This window comes from Bolinopsis microptera, chromosome 13 (assembly GCF_026151205.1).
Source record: "Bolinopsis microptera isolate Bmic1 chromosome 13, MBARI_Bmic_1.0, whole genome shotgun sequence".
Lineage (NCBI taxonomy): Eukaryota > Metazoa > Ctenophora > Tentaculata > Lobata > Bolinopsidae > Bolinopsis > Bolinopsis microptera.
In genome coordinates this window covers 1,774,933-1,797,543 of record NC_087084.1, presented here as the reverse complement: position 1 = coordinate 1,797,543, position 22,611 = coordinate 1,774,933, and the positions used below count along the sequence as shown (strand labels likewise).

General features: G+C 40.7%; 1 protein-coding gene across 1 annotated transcript in view; it reads right to left on the bottom strand.

The window, feature by feature from the left end:
• LOC134825438 (ATP-binding cassette sub-family A member 2-like) overlaps positions 1–22,394 on the bottom strand; it is a 58,458-nt gene extending 36,064 nt beyond the window's left edge. The window contains exons 1-22 of the mRNA XM_063837614.1: positions 22,051–22,394; positions 21,306–21,399; positions 20,372–20,507; positions 19,378–19,513; positions 19,013–19,091; positions 18,588–18,673; positions 18,315–18,405; positions 17,610–17,743; positions 16,412–16,515; positions 15,963–16,101; positions 15,669–15,821; positions 14,534–14,656; positions 13,992–14,108; positions 13,523–13,652; positions 13,152–13,237; positions 12,852–12,951; positions 5,267–5,376; positions 4,419–4,537; positions 3,560–3,686; positions 3,116–3,230; positions 2,834–2,936; positions 2,415–2,529 (exon numbers count right to left, since the gene is read on the bottom strand). Coding sequence (XP_063693684.1) covers positions 2,415–2,529; positions 2,834–2,936; positions 3,116–3,230; positions 3,560–3,686; positions 4,419–4,537; positions 5,267–5,376; positions 12,852–12,951; positions 13,152–13,237; positions 13,523–13,652; positions 13,992–14,108; positions 14,534–14,656; positions 15,669–15,821; positions 15,963–16,101; positions 16,412–16,515; positions 17,610–17,743; positions 18,315–18,405; positions 18,588–18,673; positions 19,013–19,091; positions 19,378–19,513; positions 20,372–20,507; positions 21,306–21,399; positions 22,051–22,113 — 2,460 coding nt within the window. The 5' untranslated portion in view covers positions 22,114–22,394. The remainder of the gene's footprint in view (positions 1–2,414; positions 2,530–2,833; positions 2,937–3,115; positions 3,231–3,559; positions 3,687–4,418; positions 4,538–5,266; positions 5,377–12,851; positions 12,952–13,151; positions 13,238–13,522; positions 13,653–13,991; positions 14,109–14,533; positions 14,657–15,668; positions 15,822–15,962; positions 16,102–16,411; positions 16,516–17,609; positions 17,744–18,314; positions 18,406–18,587; positions 18,674–19,012; positions 19,092–19,377; positions 19,514–20,371; positions 20,508–21,305; positions 21,400–22,050) is intronic.
• Positions 22,395–22,611: the final 217 nt, after the last annotated feature.

Sequence of the window (22,611 nt, the reverse complement as noted above, 5' to 3'; positions counted from 1 at the left end):
CACTACAGATTTGCCCCACTTACCACTACAGATTTGCTCTACTTACCACTACAGATTTGCTCCACTAACCACTACAGATTTGCTCCGCTTACCACTACAGATTTGCTCTACTTACCACTACAAATTCGCTCCACTTACCACTACAGATTTGCTCTACTTACCACTACAGATTTACCCTACTTACCACTACAGATTTGCTCTACTTACCACTACAGATTTGCTCCACTAACCACTACAGATTTGCTCCACTTACCACTACAGATTTGCTCTACTTACCACTACAAATTCGCTCCACTTACCACTACAGATTTGCTCTACTTACCACTACAGATTTACCCTACTTACCACTACAGATTTGCTCCACTTACCACTACAGATTTGCCTCACTAACCACTACAGATTCGCTCCACTTACCACTACAGATTTGCTCCACTTACCACTAAAGATTTGCTCCACTTACCACTACAGATTTGCTCCACTTACCACTACAGATTTGCTCCACTTACCACTACAGATTTGCCTCACTAACAACTACAGATTTACCCCACTTACCACTACAGATTTACCCCACTTACCACTAAAGATTTGATCCACTTACCACTACAGATTTGCCCCACTTACCACTACAGATTTGCCCCACTTACCACTACAGATTTGCCTCACTAACAACTACAGATTTACCCCACTTACCACTACAGATTTACCCCACTTACCACTACAGATTTTCCCCACTTACCACTACAGATTTGCTCCACTTACCACTACAGATTTACCCTACTTACCACTACAGATTTGCCTCACTAACAACTACAGATTTACCCTACTTACCACTACAGATTTACCCTACTTATCACTACAGATTTGCCTCACTTACCACTACAGATTTGCCTCACTAACAACTACAGATTTACCCCACTTACCACTACAGATTTACCCCACTTACCACTACAGATTTTCCCCACTTACCACTACAGATTTTCCCCACTTACCACTACAGATTTGCTCCACTTACCACTACAGATTTACCCTACTTACCACTACAGATTTGCTCCACTTACCACTACAGATTTACCCCACTTACCACTACAGATTTACCCCACTTACCACTACAGATTTGATCCACTTACCACTACAGATTCGCTCCACTTACCACTAAAGATTTGCTCCACTTACCACTACATATTCGCTCCACTTACCACTACAGATTTGCTCCACTTACCACTACAGATTTGCTCCACTTACCACTACAGATTTGCTCCGCTTACCACTACAGATTTGCCTTACTTACCACTACAGATTTGCCCCACTTACCACTAAAGATTTGCTCCACCTACCACTACAGATTTGCCCCACTTACCACTACAGATTTAACCTACTTACCACTAAAGATTTGCCCCACTTACCACTACAGATTTAACCTACTTACCACTACAGATTTGCTCCACTTACCACTACAGATTTGCCCCACTCACCACTACAGATTTGCTCCACTTACCACTAAAGATTTGCTCCACTAACCACTACAGATTTGCTCCACTTACCACTACAGATTTGCTCCACTTACCACTACAGATTTACCCCACTTACCACTACAGATTTGCTCCACTTACCACTACAGATTTACCCCACTTACCACTACAGATTTGCTCCACTAACCACTACAGATTCGCTCCACTTACCACTACAGATTTGCTCCGCTTACCACTACAGATTTGCCTTACTTACCACTACAGATTTGCCCCACTTACCACTAAAGATTTGCTCCACCTACCACTACAGATTTGCCCCACTTACCACTACAGATTTAACCTACTTACCACTAAAGATTTGCCCCACTTACCACTACAGATTTAACCTACTTACCACTACAGATTTTCCCCACTTACCACTACAGATTTAACCTACTTACCACTACAGATTTGCTCCACTTACCACTACAGATTTGCCCCACTTACCACTACAGATTTGCTCCACTTACCACTACAGATTTGCTCACTTACCACTACAGATTTGCCTCACTTACCACTACAGATTTGCTCCACTTACCACTACAGATTTGCTCCACTTACCACTAAAGATTTGCTCCACCTACCACTACAGATTTGCCCCACTTACCACTACAGATTTAACCTACTGACCACTAAAGATTTGCCCCACTTACCACTACAGATTTAACCTACTTACCACTACAGATTTTCCCCACTTACCACTACAGATTTAACCTACTTACCACTACAGATTTGCTCCACTTACCACTACAGATTTGCCCCACTCACCACTACAGATTTGCTCCACTTACCACTACAGATTTGCCTCACTTACCACTACAGATTTGCCTCACTTACCACTACAGATTTGCTCCACTAACCACTACAGATTTGCTCCACTTACCACTAAAGATTTTCCTCACTTACCACTACAGATTTGCCCCAGTTACCCACGCCTCCGTCACTCTGAGAGATGCACGTGTATGGCAGATACATCACAATGTAGACTAGTCCTGAACCTGCTGCTGCCAACTTCGCTTCACTGAAAATCACATGAGCAGATTACACTTGTGTCACACAGATTACTGTACGACATGTAATTGGAATGAGAATATGATGATATATGAACAAGATTAAACGAGTTGTTGTGACAGACTAAAATAAAGCCTCCTGATTGGTTAGTCTAGGTCACGTGACTAGAATAAAGCCTCCTGATTGGTTAGTTTCGGTCACGTGACTAGAATAAAGTCTCCTGATTGGTTAGTTTAGGTCACGTGACTAGAATAAAGCCTCCTGATTAGTTAGTTTAGGTCACGTTACTAGAATAAAGCCTCCTGATTGGTTACCTGAAGAAAACGCTGAGCAGAAAGCAGAAGCTGACGGTTGCTAACGCTCCAGCGTGAAAGAATAACCATAGCAACAGTGGGTCACTGTGACGCAGTATGTTACCTGAGAACCAAATTACTCATCAATTATGTTAGACAGAGACCGTCTTAAAATAACATTTTTGGAATATTTGTCTCAATGATGAAATTTTATTGCCATTCTTGCAATGGGGTACGTGAAATTCTATTGAAACCGTTTTATGTTTAAAGGACGAACTAATATTTTCACAGTATGAATCTCACCAAAGAACAGGATGGCTACAAGCATTGTAGATGTTAGACTCATCTGCAGCATACTAGTAATGAACCACGAGCACCAATGCACTGAGTTACTCAGACCCATCTGTAATAAGTTAATTAATTAATTGATTAATTGATTAGTTAATCAAGTAACAAAATTAAAACAACTGACGTTATTGATCATTGGTAAATGATTAATTTGTAATAAATAATAGATCACTTTTAGATTGTCCAATTAAACCCCAAATTAATATTACGAGTCACTTCCCCGCCTATATCTACTATTTTTAAATAAAAAATTAATTCATTGAATTTAAAGAATTTAAAGAATTTGTTTAAATGAAAAATAAAAAGTACCTAGTGTGACTAACCTACTAACCATTCATTAATCAACCAATTAATTAATGAATTGATTAATCAACTAATTAATTAATTATTTAGACTAACCTGTTGCATGGCCTCCCTTATTCTCATCTCCTTCTCATGAACCACGTTCCTCACAATAACACACACGCTGTAGATGAAGCTTACACACAGAGCCATGGGTAGTACCATTATTGAGTTCTTCAGAAACCTGGAGAAACAGGACTATTACCATGGTTACCCTGGTTACCCTGGTTACCCTGGTTACCCTGGTTACCCTGGTTACCCTGGTTACCCTGGTTACCCTGGTTACCCTGGTTACCCTGGTTACCCTGGTTACCCTGGTTACCCTGGTTACCCTGGTTACCCTGGTTACCCTGGTTACCCTGGTTACCCTGGTTACCCTGGTTACCCTGGTTACCCTGGTTACCCTGGTTACCCTGGTTACCCTGGTTACCCTGGTTACCCTGTTTACCCTGGTTACCCTGGTTACCCTGGTTACCCTGGTTACCCTGGCTACCCTGGTTACCATGGTTACCCTGGCTACCCTGGTTACCCTGGTTACCCTGGTTACCCTGGTTACCCTGGTTACCCTGGTTACCCTGGTTACCCTGGTTACCCTGGTTACCCTGGTTACCCTGGTTACCCTGGTTACCCTGGTTACCCTGGTTACCCTGGTTACCCTGGTTACCCTGGTTACCCTGGTTACCCTGGTTACCCTGGTTACCCTGGTTACCCTGGTTACCCTGGTTACCCTGGTTACCCTGGTTACCCTGGTTACCCTGGTTACCCTGGTTACCCTGGTTACCCTGGTTACCCTGGTTACCCTGGTTACCCTGGTTACCCTGGTTACCCTGGTTACCCTGGTTACCCTGGTTACCCTGGTTACCCTGGTTACCCTTTAGTTAACTATAACTAACGTATCTAGGTAACTATAACTCACGCGTCCCAGCAATGACAAGGGTAAGGTATTTCCTGTATGTAACTGGCAGGTAGAACTTGAGTGGTAGTGATCCCCGCCCTCTCTTCTTGTAGTGCGATTATTGACCTGTCTACTATATCCTGAGAGAGAATTTAGACTGGTGTTACCCTGGTTACCCTTGTGTTACCCTGGTTACCCTTGTATTACCCTGGTAACCCTGGCATTACCCTAGTTACCCTGGTATTACCCTGGTTACCCTGGTTACCCTTGTATTACCCTGGTAATCCTGGCATTACCCTAGTTACCCTGGTATTACCCTGGTTACCCTGGTTACCCTTGTATTACCCTGGTTACCCTGGTTACCCTGGTATTACCCTGGTATTACCCTGGTAACCCTGGCATTACCCTGGTTACCCTGGTATTACCCTGGTTACCCTGGTTACCCTTGTATTACCCTGGTTACCCTGGCATTACCCTAGTTACCCTGGTATTACCCTGGTTACCCTGGTATTACCCTGGTTACCCGGGTATAATACCCTGGTTACCCAGGTATAATACCCTGGTTACCCTGGTATTGCCCTGGTTACCCTGGTATTACCCTGGTTACCCTGGTATTACCCTGGTTACCCTGGTTACCCTGGTATTACCCTGGTTACCCTGGTATTACCCTGGTTGCCCTGTTATTACCCTGGTTACCCGGGTATAATACCCTGGTTACCCAGGTATAGTACCCTGGTTACCCAGGTATAGTACCCTGGTTACCCTGGCATTACCCTGGTTACCCTGGTATTACCCTGGTTACCCAGGTATAATACCCTGGTTACCCTGGTATTACCCTGATAACCAGGGTAATACAAAAAACAACCAACCTGCAGGAAGACAAAGCCGGACCACTCGTAGCGTCTGTGAGAGAAGCCATTAAGAGGGTTAGGGGACCAGAACCTCTCTGCTATCTCCCCAGTACCCACCTTCAGTTCTCCTAGTAGTTTAGTATTTTAGATTCATTTAATAAATGATATTTATTTATTAATTTAATATTTAATTATTGACACTAACTAGAGGAAAAGACTGTTGGAACGAATAAACATATCTATTATTATATATTTACGTCTTCAGTTTACAAATCATTGAAACACAAACATACTATGCGGGGGGACTACAGACCCCCTCAAAGTCCTTTACAACGTTACTGCCAGGTTACATAGCACTGAAAGTGAAAATCAATATCATCAGAAATTCAAATTCAAAGCAATGCCGTCATAGTATTACAAAGCCCCAAAACGCAACAATGCTTCAAACTCTATTATAACATGAGCATGCAAATAACATAAATCATCTAAAAACTGAAAAGGGTAAAATAAAATAAGAATATAAACTAGGTCAACTAAATAGTACTAATTATACAACAACTCATCTCACCAAAGAGATCCCTAGACACGCACGAAATAACTCAAATAATGTAAATAAGGTGAAAATAGGAACTCAATCTAGGTTCCAGGTACAACCACACGCGGGAAGCGTGAGCCGAAGAGAAAAGGCACATTACACTCAAGATTCAAGGTCCAAATTAATAAAAGCGATATATGAAGGACAAACAAATATGAACTACTCCAACATATCAACAGTCTACACATTCCTAATCAAATATTTTGATAACACGATCGTAAATATCTACCCCAAATTTACACCAGATATTAAGTTTAGAATTGTAAAACTTCAAAAACTTTTTGCGCAAGGCAGCAGGAATAAAGCCTTGATTTACAAGCTTCTTAACTTCACAAATGTTACTATAAAATCCCTCTACTGTGGTATTAATGTTAGCGAATCTAACAAGCTGAGAAATAAATACCCCGTAAGAAAGATTCTTTGGGATATTCCCATCTAAAAAAGGATAAGAAATGACATTAAAACTATAGTCTTTCCGTTTATCATAAAGTGTTACTCTAAACTTGCCCCTGTAAATGCTAATACATAAATCTAGATAATTGCACTTACGCGGTGAAACATTAGTACAGTTTACAATCATCTCCGTAGGATAGATATCTCCTAAAATATTCCCTAATAGACCACTATCATTAAACGAAATAAGATCATCTTGATATCGAAATATATTTTCCAAACTCTTAAGTGCAACCTCATCACCATTTTCTATGAGTTTCTTGATATACTCATATTCAAACACATGTAAATAAGTATTAGCAATCTGAGGTCCTGCATTAGTCCCCATCGGGATCCCAATAACTTGCTTGTATATCTTGCCTTGATAAATAACAAAAGAATTATCGATCAAATAGTTAACACATTCTATAAGCTCATCTTTGCTGAAACTAGTCTTATTAGAACTACGTCCTTGGCTAAAATAAGCTCTTTTCGTATAAATATTAGGAATGATAAACGGCTTCTCTTTAAATCCAAAAACACGGTTGATAAACTTTAAAAGATTAGCTTTTAATTGTGTATGAGGAATGGAAGTATAAAGAGTAGAGAAATCGTAAGTATTAATAGATTTAGAACCCATTCTCAAGTTATTAGCGTGAATAAAATCTATAACAGGCTCGTTATTGTCTATAACATAGAAATCATTTCTCGAGTGAAATTTATTATCATAAAGTGACCTATTTTTAGCTGAATGCAATAAAGATTTAAGACAAATTCCCACATATTTAGAAAGTTGCTGTAAGCTACATGCAGCACCTGAAGTAATAAATCTAAAACCCACTGGCGATTTATGCTGTTTAGGGGTAATATATAAATACGGTAATTTACGATTTTCAGGTAATAATTTAATTCCATATTTTAACATAAACTTTTCATGTTCTTGGACAATGTCATCAACTGACCTGTCAATCATCTCGAAATTATCTGAAGCCAGTTCTTCATGAATCTTCGAAATGTAAAACTTCTTACATACAATAGTAATATTATTAGCAGCTTTATCAGTAGGTACTAACACATATTTATCATGCAAAATATCAAGTTCATGTTTAATATGTATTATATATATAGAAAATCAATGAATATTGTATATATACAATATTCATTGATTTTCTAGTGAAGCTAAAAATCCATGAAATAGGTTAAAATTCAGTGAAAATAAGATGATTCTAACCGTTCATGCGTAGCGTATATCTAATATGAGGAGGAAGGGTAGAGTTACCCAGGTTACCCTGGTTACCCTGGTTACTAACCGTTCATGCGTAGCGTATATCTAATATGAGGAGGAAGGGTAGAGTTACCCTGGTTACCCTGGTTACCCTGGTTACTAACCGTTCATGCGTAGCGTATATCTAATATGAGGAGGAAGGGTAGAGTTACCCTGGTTACCCTGGTTACCCTGGTAACTAACCGTTCATGCGTAGCGTATATCTAATATGAGGAGGAAGGGTAGAGTTACCCTGGTTACCCTGGTAACTAACCGTTCATGCGTAGCGTATATCTAATATGAGGAGGAAGGGTAGAGTTACCCTGGTTACCCTGGTTACCCTGGTTACTAACCGTTCATGCGTAGCGTATATCTAATATGAGGAGGAAGGGTAGAGTTACCCTGGTTACCCTGGTTACCCTGGTTACCCTGGTTACCCTGGTTACCCTGGTTACCCTGGTTACCCTGGTTACTAACCGTTCATGCGTAGCGTATATCTAATATGAGGAGGAAGGGTAGAGTTACCCTGGTTACCCTGGTTACTAACCGTTCATGCGTAGCGTATATCTAATATGAGGAGGAAGGGTAGAGTTACCCTGGTTACCCTGGTTACCCTGGTTACCCTGGTTACTAACCGTTCATGCGTAGCGTATATCTAATATGAGGAGGAAGGGTAGAGTTACCCTGGTTACCCTGGTTACTAACCGTTCATGCGTAGCGTATATCTAATATGAGGAGGAAGGGTAGAGTTACCCTGGTTACCCTGGTTACCCTGGTTACTAACCGTTCATGCGTAGCGTATATTTAATATGAGGAGGAAGGGTAGAGTTACCCTGGTTACCCTGGTTACCCTGGTTACCCTGGTTACTAACCGTTCATGCGTAGCGTATATCTAATATGAGGAGGAAGGGTAGAGTTACCCTGGTTACCCTGGTTACTAACCGTTCATGCGTAGCGTATATTTAATATGAGGAGGAAGGGTAGAGTAACTAACCGTTCATGCGTAGCGTATATCTAATATGAGGAGGAAGGGTACAGTTACCCTGGTAACTAACCGTTCATGCGTAGCGTATATTTAATATGAGGAGGAAGGGTAGAGTTACCCTGGTTACCCTGGTTACCCTGGTTACCCTGGTTACCCTGGTTACTAACCGTTCATGCGTAGCGTATATCTAATATGAGGAGGAAGGGTAGAGTTACCCTGGTTACCCTGGTTACCCTGGTTACTAACCGTTCATGCGTAGCGTATATCTAATATGAGGAGGAAGGGTAGAGTTACCCTGGTTACTAACCGTTCATGCGTAGCGTATATCTAATATGAGGAGGAAGGGTAGAGTTACCCTGGTTACCCTGGTTACCCTGGTTACTAACCGTTCATGCGTAGCGTATATCTAATATGAGGAGGAAGGGTAGAGTTACCCTGGTTACCCTGGTTACCCTGGTTACCCTGGTTACTAACCGTTCATGCGTAGCGTATATCTAATATGAGGAGGAAGGGTAGAGTTACCCTGGTTACCCTGGTTACTAACCGTTTATGCGTAGCGTATATCTAATATGAGGAGGAAGGGTAGAGTTACCCTGGTTACCCTGGTTACCCTGGTTACTAACCGTTCATGCGTAGCGTATATCTAATATGAGGAGGAAGGGTAGAGTTACCCTGGTTACCCTGGTAACTAACCGTTCATGCGTAGCGTATATCTAATATGAGGAGGAAGGGTAGAGTTACCCTGGTTACCCTGGTTACCCTGGTTACTAACCGTTCATGCGTAGCGTATATCTAATATGAGGAGGAAGGGTAGAGTTACCCTGGTTACCCTGGTAACTAACCGTTCATGCGTAGCGTATATTTAATATGAGGAGGAAGGGTAGAGTTACCCTGGTTACCCTGGTTACCCTGGTTACTAACCGTTCATGCGTAGCGTATATCTAATATGAGGAGGAAGGGTAGAGTTACCCTGGTTACCCTGGTTACCCTGGTAACTAACCGTTCATGCGTAGCGTATATCTAATATGAGGAGGAAGGGTAGAGTTACCTGGTTACCCTGGTAACTAACCGTTCATGCGTAGCGTATATTTAATATGAGGAGGAAGGGTAGAGTTACCCTGGTTACCCTGGTTACCCTGGTTACTAACCGTTCATGCGTAGCGTATATCTAATATGAGGAGGAAGGGTAGACGTTACCCTGGTTACCCTGGTTACTAACCGTTCATGCGTAGCGTATATCTAATATGAGGAGGAAGGGTAGAGTTACCCTGGTTACCCTGGTTACCCTGGTTACTAACCGTTCATGCGTAGCGTATATCTAATATGAGGAGGAAGGGTAGAGTTACCCTGGTTACCCTGGTTACCCTGGTTACTAACCGTTCATGCGTAGCGTATATCTAATATGAGGAGGAAGGGTAGAGTTACCCTGGTTACCCTGGTTACTAACCGTTCATGCGTAGCGTATATCTAATATGAGGAGGAAGGGTAGAGTTACCTGGTTACCCTGGTTACCCTGGTAACTAACCGTTCATGCGTAGCGTATATCTAATATGAGGAGGAAGGGTAGAGTTACCCTGGTTACTAACCGTTCATGCGTAGCGTATATCTAATATGAGGAGGAAGGTAGAGTTTACTAACCGTTCATGCGTAGCGTATATCTAATATGAGGAGGAAGGGTGGAGTTACCCTGGTTACCCCTGGTTACTAACCGTTCATGCGTAGCGTATATCTAATATGAGGAGGAAGGGTAGAGTTACCCTGGTTACCCTGGTTACTAACCGTTCATGCGTAGCGTATATCTAATATGAGGAGGAAGGGTAGAGTTACCCTGGTTACCCTGGTTACCCTGGTAACTAACCGTTCATGCGTAGCGTATATCTAATATGAGGAGGAAGGGTGGAGTTACCCTGGTTACCCTGGTTACTAACCGTTCATGCGTAGCGTATATCTAATATGAGGAGGAAGGGTAGAGTTACCCTGGTTACCTGGTTACCCTGGTTACTAACCGTTCATGCGTAGCGTATATTTAATATGAGGAGGAAGGGTAGAGTTACCCTGGTTACCCTGGTTACCCTGGTACTAACCGTTCATGCGTAGCGTATATCTAATATGAGGAGGAAGGGTAGAGTTACCCTGGTTACCCTGGTTACTAACCGTTCATGCGTAGCGTATATCTAATATGAGGAGGAAGGGTTGAGTTACCCTGGTTACCCTGGTAACTAACCGTTCATGCGTAGCGTATATCTAATATGAGGAGGAAGGGTTGAGTTACCCTGGTTACCCTGGTTACCCTGGTTACTAACCGTTCATGCGTAGCGTATATCTAATATGAGGAGGAAGGGTAGAGTTACCCTGGTTACCTGGTTACCCTGGTTACTAACCGTTCATGCGTAGCGTATATCTAATATGAGGAGGAAGGGTAGAGTTACCCTGGTTACCCTGGTTACCCTGGTTACTAACCGTTCATGCGTAGCGTATATCTAATATGAGGAGGAAGGGTAGAGTTACCCTGGTTACCCTGGTTACCCTGGTTACTAACCGTTCATGCGTAGCGTATATCTAATATGAGGAGGAAGGGTAGAGTTACCCTGGTTACCCTGGTCACCCTGGTTACTAACCGTTCATGCGTAGCGTATATCTAATATGAGGAGGAAGGGTAGAGTTACCCTGGTTACCCTGGTCACCCTGGTTACTAACCGTTCATGCGTAGCGTATATCTAATATGAGGAGGAAGGGTAGAGTTACCCTGGTTACCCTGGTTACCCTGGTTACCCTGGTTACTAACCGTTCATGCGTAGCGTATATCTAATATGAGAAGGAAGGGTAGAGTTACCCTGGTTACCCTGGTCACCCTGGTTACTAACCGTTCATGCGTAGCGTATATCTAATATGAGGAGGAAGGGTAGAGTTACCCTGGTTACCCTGGTTACTAACCGTTCATGCGTAGCGTATATCTAATATGAGGAGGAAGGGTAGAGTTACCCTGGTTACCCTGGTTACCCTGGTTACTAACCGTTCATGCGTAGCGTATATCTAATATGAGGAGGAAGGGTAGAGTTACCCTGGTTACCCTGGTTACCCTGGTTACTAACCGTTCATGCGTAGCGTATATCTAATATGAGGAGGAAGGGTAGAGTTACCCTGGTTACCTTGGTTACCCTGGTTACTAACCGTTCATGCGTAGCGTATATCTAATATGAGGAGGAAGGGTAGAGTTACCCTGGTTACCTGGTTACCCTGGTAACTAACCGTTCATGCGTAGCGTATATCTAATATGAGGAGGAAGGGTAGAGTTACCCTGGTAACTAACCGTTCATGCGTAGCGTATATTTAATATGAGGAGGAAGGGTGGAGTTACCCTGGTTACCCTGGTAACTAACCGTTCATGCGTAGCGTATATTTAATATGAGGAGGAAGGGTAGAGTTACCCTGGTTACCCTGGTTACTAACCGTTCATGCGTAGCGTATATCTAATATGAGGAGGAAGGGTAGAGTTACCCTGGTTACCCTGGTTACCCTGGTTACTAACCGTTCATGCGTAGCGTATATCTAATATGAGGAGGAAGGGTAGAGTTACCCTGGTTACCCTGGTTACCCTGGTTACTAACCGTTCATGCGCAGCGTATATCTAATATGAGGAGGAAGGGTAGAGTTACCCTGGTTACCCTGGTTACCCTGGTTACTAACCGTTCATGCGCAGTGTATATCTAATATGAGGAGGAAGGGTAGAGTTACCCTGGTTACCCTGGTTACCCTGGTTACTAACCGTTCATGCGCAGCGTATATCTAATATGAGGAGGAAGGGTGGAGTTACCCTGGTTACCCTGGTTACTAACCGTTCATGCGTAGCGTATATCTAATATGAGGAGGAAGGGTGGAGTTACCCTGGTTACCCTGGTTACTAACCGTTCATGCGTAGCGTATATCTAATATGAGGAGGAAGGGTGGAGTTACCCTGGTTACCCTGGTTACTAACCGTTCATGCGTAGCGTATATCTAATATGAGGAGGAAGGGTAGAGTTACCCTGGTTACCTTGGTTACCCTGGTTACTAACCGTTCATGCGTAGCGTATATCTAATATGAGGAGGAAGGGTGGAGTTACCCTGGTTACCCTGGTTACTAACCGTTCATGCGTAGCGTATATCTAATATGAGGAGGAAGGGTAGAGTTACCCTGGTTACCCTGGTTACTAACCGTTCATGCGTAGCGTATATCTAATATGAGGAGGAAGGGTAGAGTTTACTAACCGTTCATGCGTAGCGTATATCTAATATGAGGAGGAAGGGTAGAGTTACCCTGGTTACCCTGGTTACCCTGGTTACTAACCGTTCATGCGTAGCGTATATCTAATATGAGGAGGAAGGGTAGAGTTTACATTTGTAAACACTATGCCAGCCCAAACTACAGATTCACTCGCTTTTATCCACTGAAATAACAATTAAATTACTTTTAGCGATAATTGTTAGCCACTCACCGGCAATTATTTAGATCTATCACGTGATAGATATTTAATAAACCAAGCTACATGAACATAATCTGTATATACATAAGTAATAAGGTAACTAGGTAACTAGGTCACTAGGTAAGTAACTAGGTAACAAGCTACAATAACATAAGCTCGCCGACCTGTTCCATCACTGTTGTGTCGTTGAAAGGGACGAAAACATCAAAGTCTATATCGTTTGTGTGGTGGATATAGAGCTTGAGGTGATCTGAAATTATTAAAATCATGATTAATTAGTAATTCACCAGTTCGTCCTTCAGACGGTCCTGCAGCAGGACTGTCACTAGGTAAGTAAATATGTAACAAGGTAAGTAGGTAACTAGGTAAGTAACTAGGTAACTAGGTAAACTGACCAGTAACAAGGTAACTAGGTAACTAGGTAAGTAACTAGGTAACTAGGTAACTAGGTAAGTAAATAGGTAACTAGGTAAATTGACCAGTAATAAGGTAACTAGGTAACTAGGTAAGTAACTAGGTAACTAGGTAAACTGACCAGTAATGAGGTTGATATCACTGCTGAGTTGGTTAGTAGACACGACAGTCTGCAACACTGGGTGTAGTTCTAGTAGGGAGTTAGCGAAGCTGCCAGAGCTGCTGCCAGTCTCATAAAACGCTTGTACCACCTGATAAACGGTCACGTGATATTAGTTTAATCCGGAAACTTGGAGCGTTGCCAAACATGATACTATTTACATTTTACATGGGAAATTTGGGCAAAAAAAACGTACCAAAGATTTAGGATCCGACAAAAAGTGCAATTTTAAGTTGCGGAACAGATCTCAACCTACATTATAACAGTAACTTACATTATATCACTTAGCAGTGATGTAAATTTTATCACTTAGCAGTGATGTATTTTACATAAATCACAGATATAAAACACTGTGAAAATATAAGTCGAGCTGACAGAAAAATAGTCTATGACCTGCAGCTGACTCTCCCACTAAAAATAAGGTTCTAACTTTGAGTATGTTCCTGAGAGCTCTCTGTTGCCGGGTGAACTTGTTGAACCAAGGCTGTAGCTCCTCAGGGACCACTAAAGGGTTCTCTAGGTAGCAATCAGTTACTCGATCTAGGAGCTGGGAATGTAATAATGTAACTAGGTTACTAGGTAAGTAACTGGTAAGTAACTAGTAAGTAACTAGGGACCACTAAAGGGTTCTCTAGGTAGCAATCAGTTACTCGATCTAGGAGCTGGGAATGTAATAATGTAACTAGGTTACTAGGTAAGTAACTGGTAAGTAACTAGTAAGTAACTAGGGACCACTAAAGGGTTCTCTAGGTAACAATCAGTTATTCGATCTAGGAGCTGGGAATGGTCGCTTCTTGATTCTTGAGTTATAACTTTGAGTTGGATAGCGAATTTGATTTCAGGTTTTAACCTTATAACATTCTTCAATGACAATTGTACTTCAGGTAGAGAAACACTGGTAACTAGGTAACTAAGTAACAAGGTAACTAAGTAACCAGATAACCAGATAACCAGGTAACTAGGCGAACTAACCAGTAACAAGGTAACACTCTCCGTATTGACACTCTGTAGACACTGCTGCACGAGCGGGGCACTCACCACCCAATGCTCGGAAAAGTTGCGTAACTTTACTGCTGTCTCGAATGTAGCGTTCATCTGGGAGTTTGAATTGTGAGTATTAGTGTTCTCAATAACTGATGGTAGATTAGTTGAGGCAGTATGTAAAGATAACAAACTAAAGCGGACTGTATGAGGGATTTCCTGGCGATTTTAACTATGAAACTTTTAGCCTGGTTACAGTAGATATGCCAGCTCGCAGAGCAAACAGCTCAATATTATTTATAAGTCTATACTAACCTTGGTAATGATATTCCTGACAGGAGGGGAGTCAGGAGATAAGGTTATTTTGGCGTGTTTGTAACCAGGTAACCAGGTAACCAGGTAACCAGGTAACCAGGTAACCAGGTAACCAGGTAACCAGGTAACCAGGTAACCAGGTAACCAGGTAACCAGGTAACCAGGTAACCAGGTAACCAGGTAACCAGGTAACCAGGTAACCAGGTAACCAGGTAACCAGGTAACCAGGTAACCAGGTAACCAGGTAACCAGGTAACCAGGTAACCAGGTAACCAGGTAACCAGGTAACCAGGTAACCAGGTAACCAGGTAACCAGGTAACCAGGTAACCAGGTAACCAGGTAACCAGGTAACCAGGTAACCAGGTAACCAGGTAACCAGGTAACCAGGTAACCAGGTAACCAGGTAACCAGGTAACCAGGTAACCAGGTAACCAGGTAACCAGGTAACCAGGTAACCAGGTAACCAGGTAACCAGGTAACCAGGTAACCAGGTAACCAGGTAACCAGGTAACCAGGTAACCAGGTAACCAGGTAACCAGGTAACCAGGTAACCAGGTAACCAGGTAACCAGGTAACCAGGTAACCAGGTAACCAGGTAACCAGGTAACCAGGTAACCAGGTAACCAGGTAACCAGGTAACCAGGTAACCAGGTAACCAGGTAACCAGGTAACCAGGTAACCAGGTAACCAGGTAACCAGGTAACCAGGTAACCAGGTAACCAGGTAACCAGGTAACCAGGTAACCAGGTAACCAGGTAACCAGGTAACCAGGTAACCAGGTAACCAGGTAACCGGGTTAGACAGACTAACCTTGGTAATGATATTCCTGACAGGAGGGGTGTCAGGAGAGAAGGTTATCTTGGCGTGTTTGAAGTCAGATAACAGCTTCAGCTTCACTCCCAGAGTCCTGGTCTCTTCGTCTGTGGGGTCTATTGCTGAAGGGTCTCTACCACACAACATACCCTGCAGTGAGTTTAGAATAACATCTTATTTCATACGATTTTGAAATTTTATCAATAAATACGTTAGTGTTCTGTCAGCTTCAAGAATCGCAAAGTATTTGTATTATCATATTAAGCTAATGAATTAATCAAAATAAAAAACCTGAATGTAACGGGTCTTGTTAGAGAGTTTCAGAGCCTGTAAATCAAACTTGACCATCTTTGTTTTTTCGTTAATTCCCTGACTGGCTACCATCACTTCCATTGAGAGCAGGTCCAGGTCCAGGGACTGCAGGCTAGTTCTAAATGGAAATTAGTCAGAATGTGTCGTTTCAGAGCAGTAGAAATATCATCCTCTCCAAATTCAAGCTAATTGAAGCACTTTCAAATTGAGAATACTGATGCTGATGACACTGGAATTATACAGTTTTATACTGCAACAGATTAGGACTCACTTTCCTTTGTGGGCCATAATACGGTACATGTACTGGATATCCTGGTTACCTGGTTACATGGTTACCTGGTTACATGGTTACCTGGTTACCTGGTTACCTGGTTACCTGGTTACCTGGTTACCTGGTTACCTGGTTACCTGGTTACCTGGTTACTCACTTTCCCTTGTGGGCCATAATACGGCACATATACTGGATATCCTGGTCTGATTTGAGTGCTGGGTCATTACACAAGTACTGCTGCAATTTGTCTGTGTGAATACTCTGAGAAAATAACAATTACTATCAATTAACTAATTAATTAATTACTATTAGTAAAGATTCAAAGCAATGGTTTCTTAAGTCTAACTAAATCGTCCCTCAAGTTTCTCTCGGGAAATGTTTCTAATTCTTAAGTGATGTTAAACTAATTCTAAATGATACTTTCTTTATCCACGCTGAATAGTTGGATCAGTACCTTATGAAATCTCAAGTTGAACTTCGGAAACAATAATATTAAATTAAGTATTTTTTTGGAAACGGTTACGAATTGCTCATACCTTAAAATTTTGGGCTCTTTTGCGACTTTTAAAACATAAATTTTGCTTTTCACTCCCTCACAAAACCCACTGTTAGTTACAAATACCCCAAATTAGAAATACCCCTATTCTCACGGGCCGAGCTTTTGACTTTTGTGTATGGTTAGTGAATGGATTGGTAACAATTTTATTTTTCACAGCTGAGGGAATGAGGTGTCGGTGATGCAGGATAAATTATAACAACTCTGATTTCTTTGAAGGTACCACTTTACAAATATAAAGACTTGAGTCCTTTGTAATTCGAGTTCATGATTACATGATACCATGATGTAACTTAAACGGAGATGATTCTTAAAGTTTGCAAGTGAAAACCACGTTCAACATTAACTAGTACTAAGTTAAACAATATAATATTCTCCAAAATACCACATAAAAGCGATCAAAAAGTGATTAACAAGTGATTAACAAGTGATTAACAAGTGATTAACAAGTGATTAAAAGTGATTAACAAGTGATTAAAAGTGATTAACAAGTGATTAACAAGTGATTAAAAAGTGATTAACAAGTGATTTAAAAGTGATTAACAAGTGATTAACAAGTGATTAACAAGTGATTAACAAGTGATTAAAAAGTGATTAACAAGTGATTAACAAGTGATTAACAAGTGATTAACAAGTGATTAACAAGTGAATAAAAAGTGATTAAAAAGTGATTAACAAGTGATTAACAAGTTATTAACAAGTGATTAACAAAACTTGATTAGCAAGTGATTGACTAGTGATTAGTAAGTTATTAACAAGTGATTAACAAGTGATCAATAAGTAGGAGTTAGTTACAAACCTCACTGTGACTTCCTTTATTTACATATTTGTGTTTAAAATACTCCTTCATCATTATTTCCATACTATTTTCCGCTTTGTATGCCGTCTCCTTGTCCACGTTTCCGCTTAACATTTTCTTGAGGGCTGCTTGAGCTGTCAAAGGATCAAGGACTGACAGAGGGCCAAGGTTGTTAAATACGTCTAATTTTAATTAGCTTTTATATATTTTTTAGAAATATCTTTGATCGAAAATATGTCACACTCACTCCACATGATAAATACATTTTTATCCCTTATCGGACATAATTGTCACAGAAAAGTTTTTCAAGGACCAAATTTTTTACGGACATAATTATTCACGCTCATGACCGCCCAAAAATGTCCAAAAATTGTAAAAATGTTTGGTAATTTTTAATAAGTGTTTTACTCTTTTTCTGAACTCTAGAATGTGACTGAGGAGTGATTATATTTGTTTTAGTACACTAATAAACTAATATAGTAATCGGCTACACATAATTTCTGCATATGTAGGGACACACACATTAAAATTAATGGAAATAATCACCGGACTTTATTATTCACGGACCTTAATGCCACAGACATTATTTTCACGAACTTAATTATTCACGCTAAGGTCTTCAGCGTGAAAGTAATGTCCGTGATAATCATGACCGATAAGGTAGTACTTTTAATAACGTATTAATAAAAATACAAATCTAACAACCTTGCATAGGGTCAAGGGCTGAGGCTTTGTTTTTCAGATCTTTGTAAATAGGGATTTCATCTGTCGGATCTGGGTATACTTCGTCTACAAGCTGTTGGGAGGAAACTTTTCAGTGTTGGTTTTATTTTTGTTGCCGAAATTAACGAATTAATAAAATGATTAAGCAAGCGTTCCGTTATCTTTATCCCGAATCCCTGTAAATATTTAGAGGCCTCTCTAAACTAATTTACACTAAATAATTTGCCTGCACCTGATAAGATAACGTTACATTACCTCGTGTGGTTCTACTTCATCGTAAGGTGCAGTTAACATGGACGCCAGGTCTCTCTTGTAAAGCTTATACACCGGTAAAAGGGGATCTGGGGGAGGTTTTAGAATAATATATTATAAATTATAAATGATTCATCTAATTCACATACAAAAATATAAAGGTATATACCTTATCGGACTTTATTTGGACGGACATTAATTGGACGCTGGAGGCCCTAGTGTTCATTTTAATGTCCACTCAAAATGTCCACTCAAAATTGTGTCCGTTCACGAAATGTCCGGTCATATTACGTCCGAAAAGGTAGAGATATAGCACTCACCTTAACATTACAATCAATAAATGATAATACTACATCATCTCCAACATTGGATTAACATACATGCATTAGTCATCTTAATCGTGATCCTACTATGGATATATCACTAACCTGATGAATTGGTAAATGAGGCTGGTATCAGACCAGAAGAGTTGTCAACAACATTCTCCCACGACCGAGCTATTCCCTCCTGAAATATATCCTGGTTAGTTCATTTTAAAGTAGGTCGTCTCACCGCCTGCCTAAATCCATTTTTTAGCTATCTATTTATAGCTATCTATTTAGCTATGATCAATTGGATGCTAATTGGAAGCTAATTGGATGCTAATTAGCCCATAATAGTCTCTATTCTCCAAGGATCAACAAATTATGTTACATCCCACCAAGAATTAAGAAACGTCACTAAGCATTGAGCTCCATAAAAAATTAATATGCTAATTGGAAAACACCCGAATCAGTAATTAATTTCCACCAACCTTCACAGCCTCAACATCGTCCGTATCAGTAATGTTGAACATGTCTTTAAGCATTGTAGTGTGATACTCAGTGAGTAAGGAGTAAGTATCAGTTAGCTGTACTGTTGCGTCTATCAGGGATATCATCGGGTATATGCTGCAAACATTGGGGGAATTAGCACTAATTAGCAGTACTTAGCATCGGGTATATGCTGCAAACATTAGGGGAATTAGCACTAATCAGCAGTACTTAGCATCGGGTATATGCATGCTGCAAACATTAGGGGAAATTAGCATCGGGTATATGCTGCAAACATTAGGGGAATTAGCACTAATTAGCATCGGGTATATGCTGCAAACATTGAGGGAATTAGCACTAATTAGCAGTACTTAGCATCGGGTATATGCTGCAAACATTAGGGGAATTAGCACTAATTAACAGTACTTAGCATCGGGTATATGCTGCAAACATTGGGGGAATTAGCACTAATTAGCATCGGGTATATGCTGCAAACATTAGGGCAATTAACACTAATTAGCATCGGGTATATGCTGCAAACATTAGGGGAATTAGCACTAATTAGCATCGGGTATATGCTGCAAACATTATGGTAATTAGCACTAATTAGCACTAATTAGCATCGGGTATATGCTGCAAACATTAGGGTAATTAGCACTAATTAGCATCGGGTATATGCTGCAAACATTGGGGGAATTAGCATTAATTAGCATCAGGTATATGCTGCAAACATTGGGGGAATGAGCTGCAAACATTAGGGGAATTAGCACTAATTAGCATCGGGTATATGCTGCAAACATTAGGGGAATTAGCAGTACTTAGCATGATGTTACTATTAATATAACTTGACGTCACCAAAATCTAGCTGAGTTATAAAACCACAACACTACTTGACGTCATTACAACACCATGTGACGTCACTGCAACACCACGTGACGTCACTGCAACACAATGTGACGTCACTGCAACACCACGTGACGTCACTACAACACTAACCTAGCTCCAGAGTACTTTTTGTACGGTGACGCATGCTCCAGTCTGATCTCAGGTCGGCCACTAATTGGGTCACACATCAGGGACTGTATAAAGGGGACGTATCCTGCTGAGGGCATCGGCTTCGCGTAGTAGTACTCTGAGGGTGTGTTAGAGGTAGTGAGGGTGAGTTAGAGGGAGGGAGGGTGAGTTAGAGGGTAAGAGGGAGTGAGGGTGAGTTAGAGGGAGTGAGGGTGAGTTAGAGGGAGTGAGGGTGAGTTAGAGGGAGTGAGGGTGAGTTAGAGGGAGTGAGGGTGAGTTAGAGGGAGTGAGGGTGAGTTAGAGGGAGTGAGGGTGAGTTAGAGGGAGTGAGGGTGAGTTAGAGGGAGTGAGGGTGAGTTAGAGGGAGTGAGGGTGAGTTAGAGGGAGTGAGGGTGAGTTAGAGGGAGTGAGGGTGAGTTAGAGGGAGTGAGGGTGAGTTAGAGGGAGTGAGGGTGAGTTAGAGGGAGTGAGGGTGAGTTAGAGGGAGTGAGGGTGAGTTAGAGGGAGTGAGGGTGAGTTAGAGGGAGTGAGGGTGAGTTAGAGGGAGTGAGGGTGAGTTAGAGGGAGTGAGGGTGAGTTAGAGGGAGTGAGGGTGAGTTAGAGGGAGTGAGGGTGAGTTAGAGGGAGTGAGGGTGAGTTAGAGGGAGTGAGGGTGAGTTAGAGGGGGTGAGGGTGAGTTAGAGGGAGTGAGGGTGAGTTAGAGGGGGTGAGGGTGAGTTTTGACTTTTTAAAGATAAGAATGTTATCTGAAATTGCTTTAAAATATTATTTTAAAGCAAAATATTTTACCAACTGACCAAGTGATTTATTGCGCAAAACATTATCCAGTTTCCACCTATACTAAATTACTATGAAAAATTAATAGATTATACCGCTTGGTTAGGAAATTAAGTTATTAGATTAATATACAACTTACTATCTGAAACATTGACAGGAGGCAGCTTTAGTCGCACTGCGAGTAGGACGAGGAAAAGGACCAAAGGTAGGAGGATCTGCAATAGAGTCACCCACTGAAATACAAGTTATTTGTTATTATTTAATGGGTGCCTGAAATAGAGTCACCCACTGAAATACAAGTTATTTGTTATTATTTAATGGGTGCCTGAAATAGAGTCACCCACTGAAATACAAGTTATTTGTTATTATTTAATGGGTGCCTGAAATAGAGTCACCCACTGAAATACAAGTTATTTGTTATTATTTAATGGGTGCCTGAAATAGAGTCACCCACTGAAATACAAGTTATTTGTTATTATTTATTGGGTATCTGCAATAGAGTCACCCACTGAAATACAAGTTATTTGTTATTATTTAATGGGTATCTGCAACAGAGTCACCCACTGAAATACAAGTTATTTGTTATTATTTAATGGGTATCTGCAATAGAGTCACCCACTGAAATACAAGTTATTTGTTATTATTTATTGGGTATCTGCAATAGAGTCACCCACTGAAATACAAGTTATTTGTTATTATTTAATGGCTGACTGAAATCTAGGACACTAGCAACAGATATTTTCTATTTAGTTTTTCATCACTTTTTGACCTGACCTCAGCTGGATCTTTTTCCTTCCATCTTCTTGTCTACAACAAAACACCCTAAAATTCTTCCTTTTAAAGTTATGGTAAAAAAAGAAATTTTTAATTGAAACTTCACTTACTGGTTTTCTCTTGATCAAGATAGCATTTTTCCACAATAGTAGTTTTATTTGTATGAATCTCATACGATGCTAACGAAAATAAAAAACGTTAAAAATGAGTAATTATGGTTTAGAAAAATGAGAAAATTTAAAATAAAGTAGCAAATATCAATTTCATACATACAAATCTAAGTACTTAAGTATTTCCCAGGCAAAGTGTCACCTTATTGATACCACAAATAACAAATCTAAGCAAGTAATTTAAACGTTTTCCCTTAATCAGTTGAAACGGCAGAGACTCACTGAACTACTGATCTCCCTGAAAAACAAGTCCCTAATTTATTCAACAGAGATTGAAGGTTCACCGAATTTTATTAATCAAAATGTTAACACGTTTCTTAGACTCTAAATGTAATAAAATCGGCAGTATATATATATTATCATTTAACTTGCAGAGCTTTCAAATTTCGAAAACACTTTTCTAAAAAAGAGAAAAAGCCGTTAAAACGCCGTAAACGAGATTACTAGATTGATAAGCGAAAAACAACGAAATTCGTTAAAGTAAAGTAGAAATGATACTTC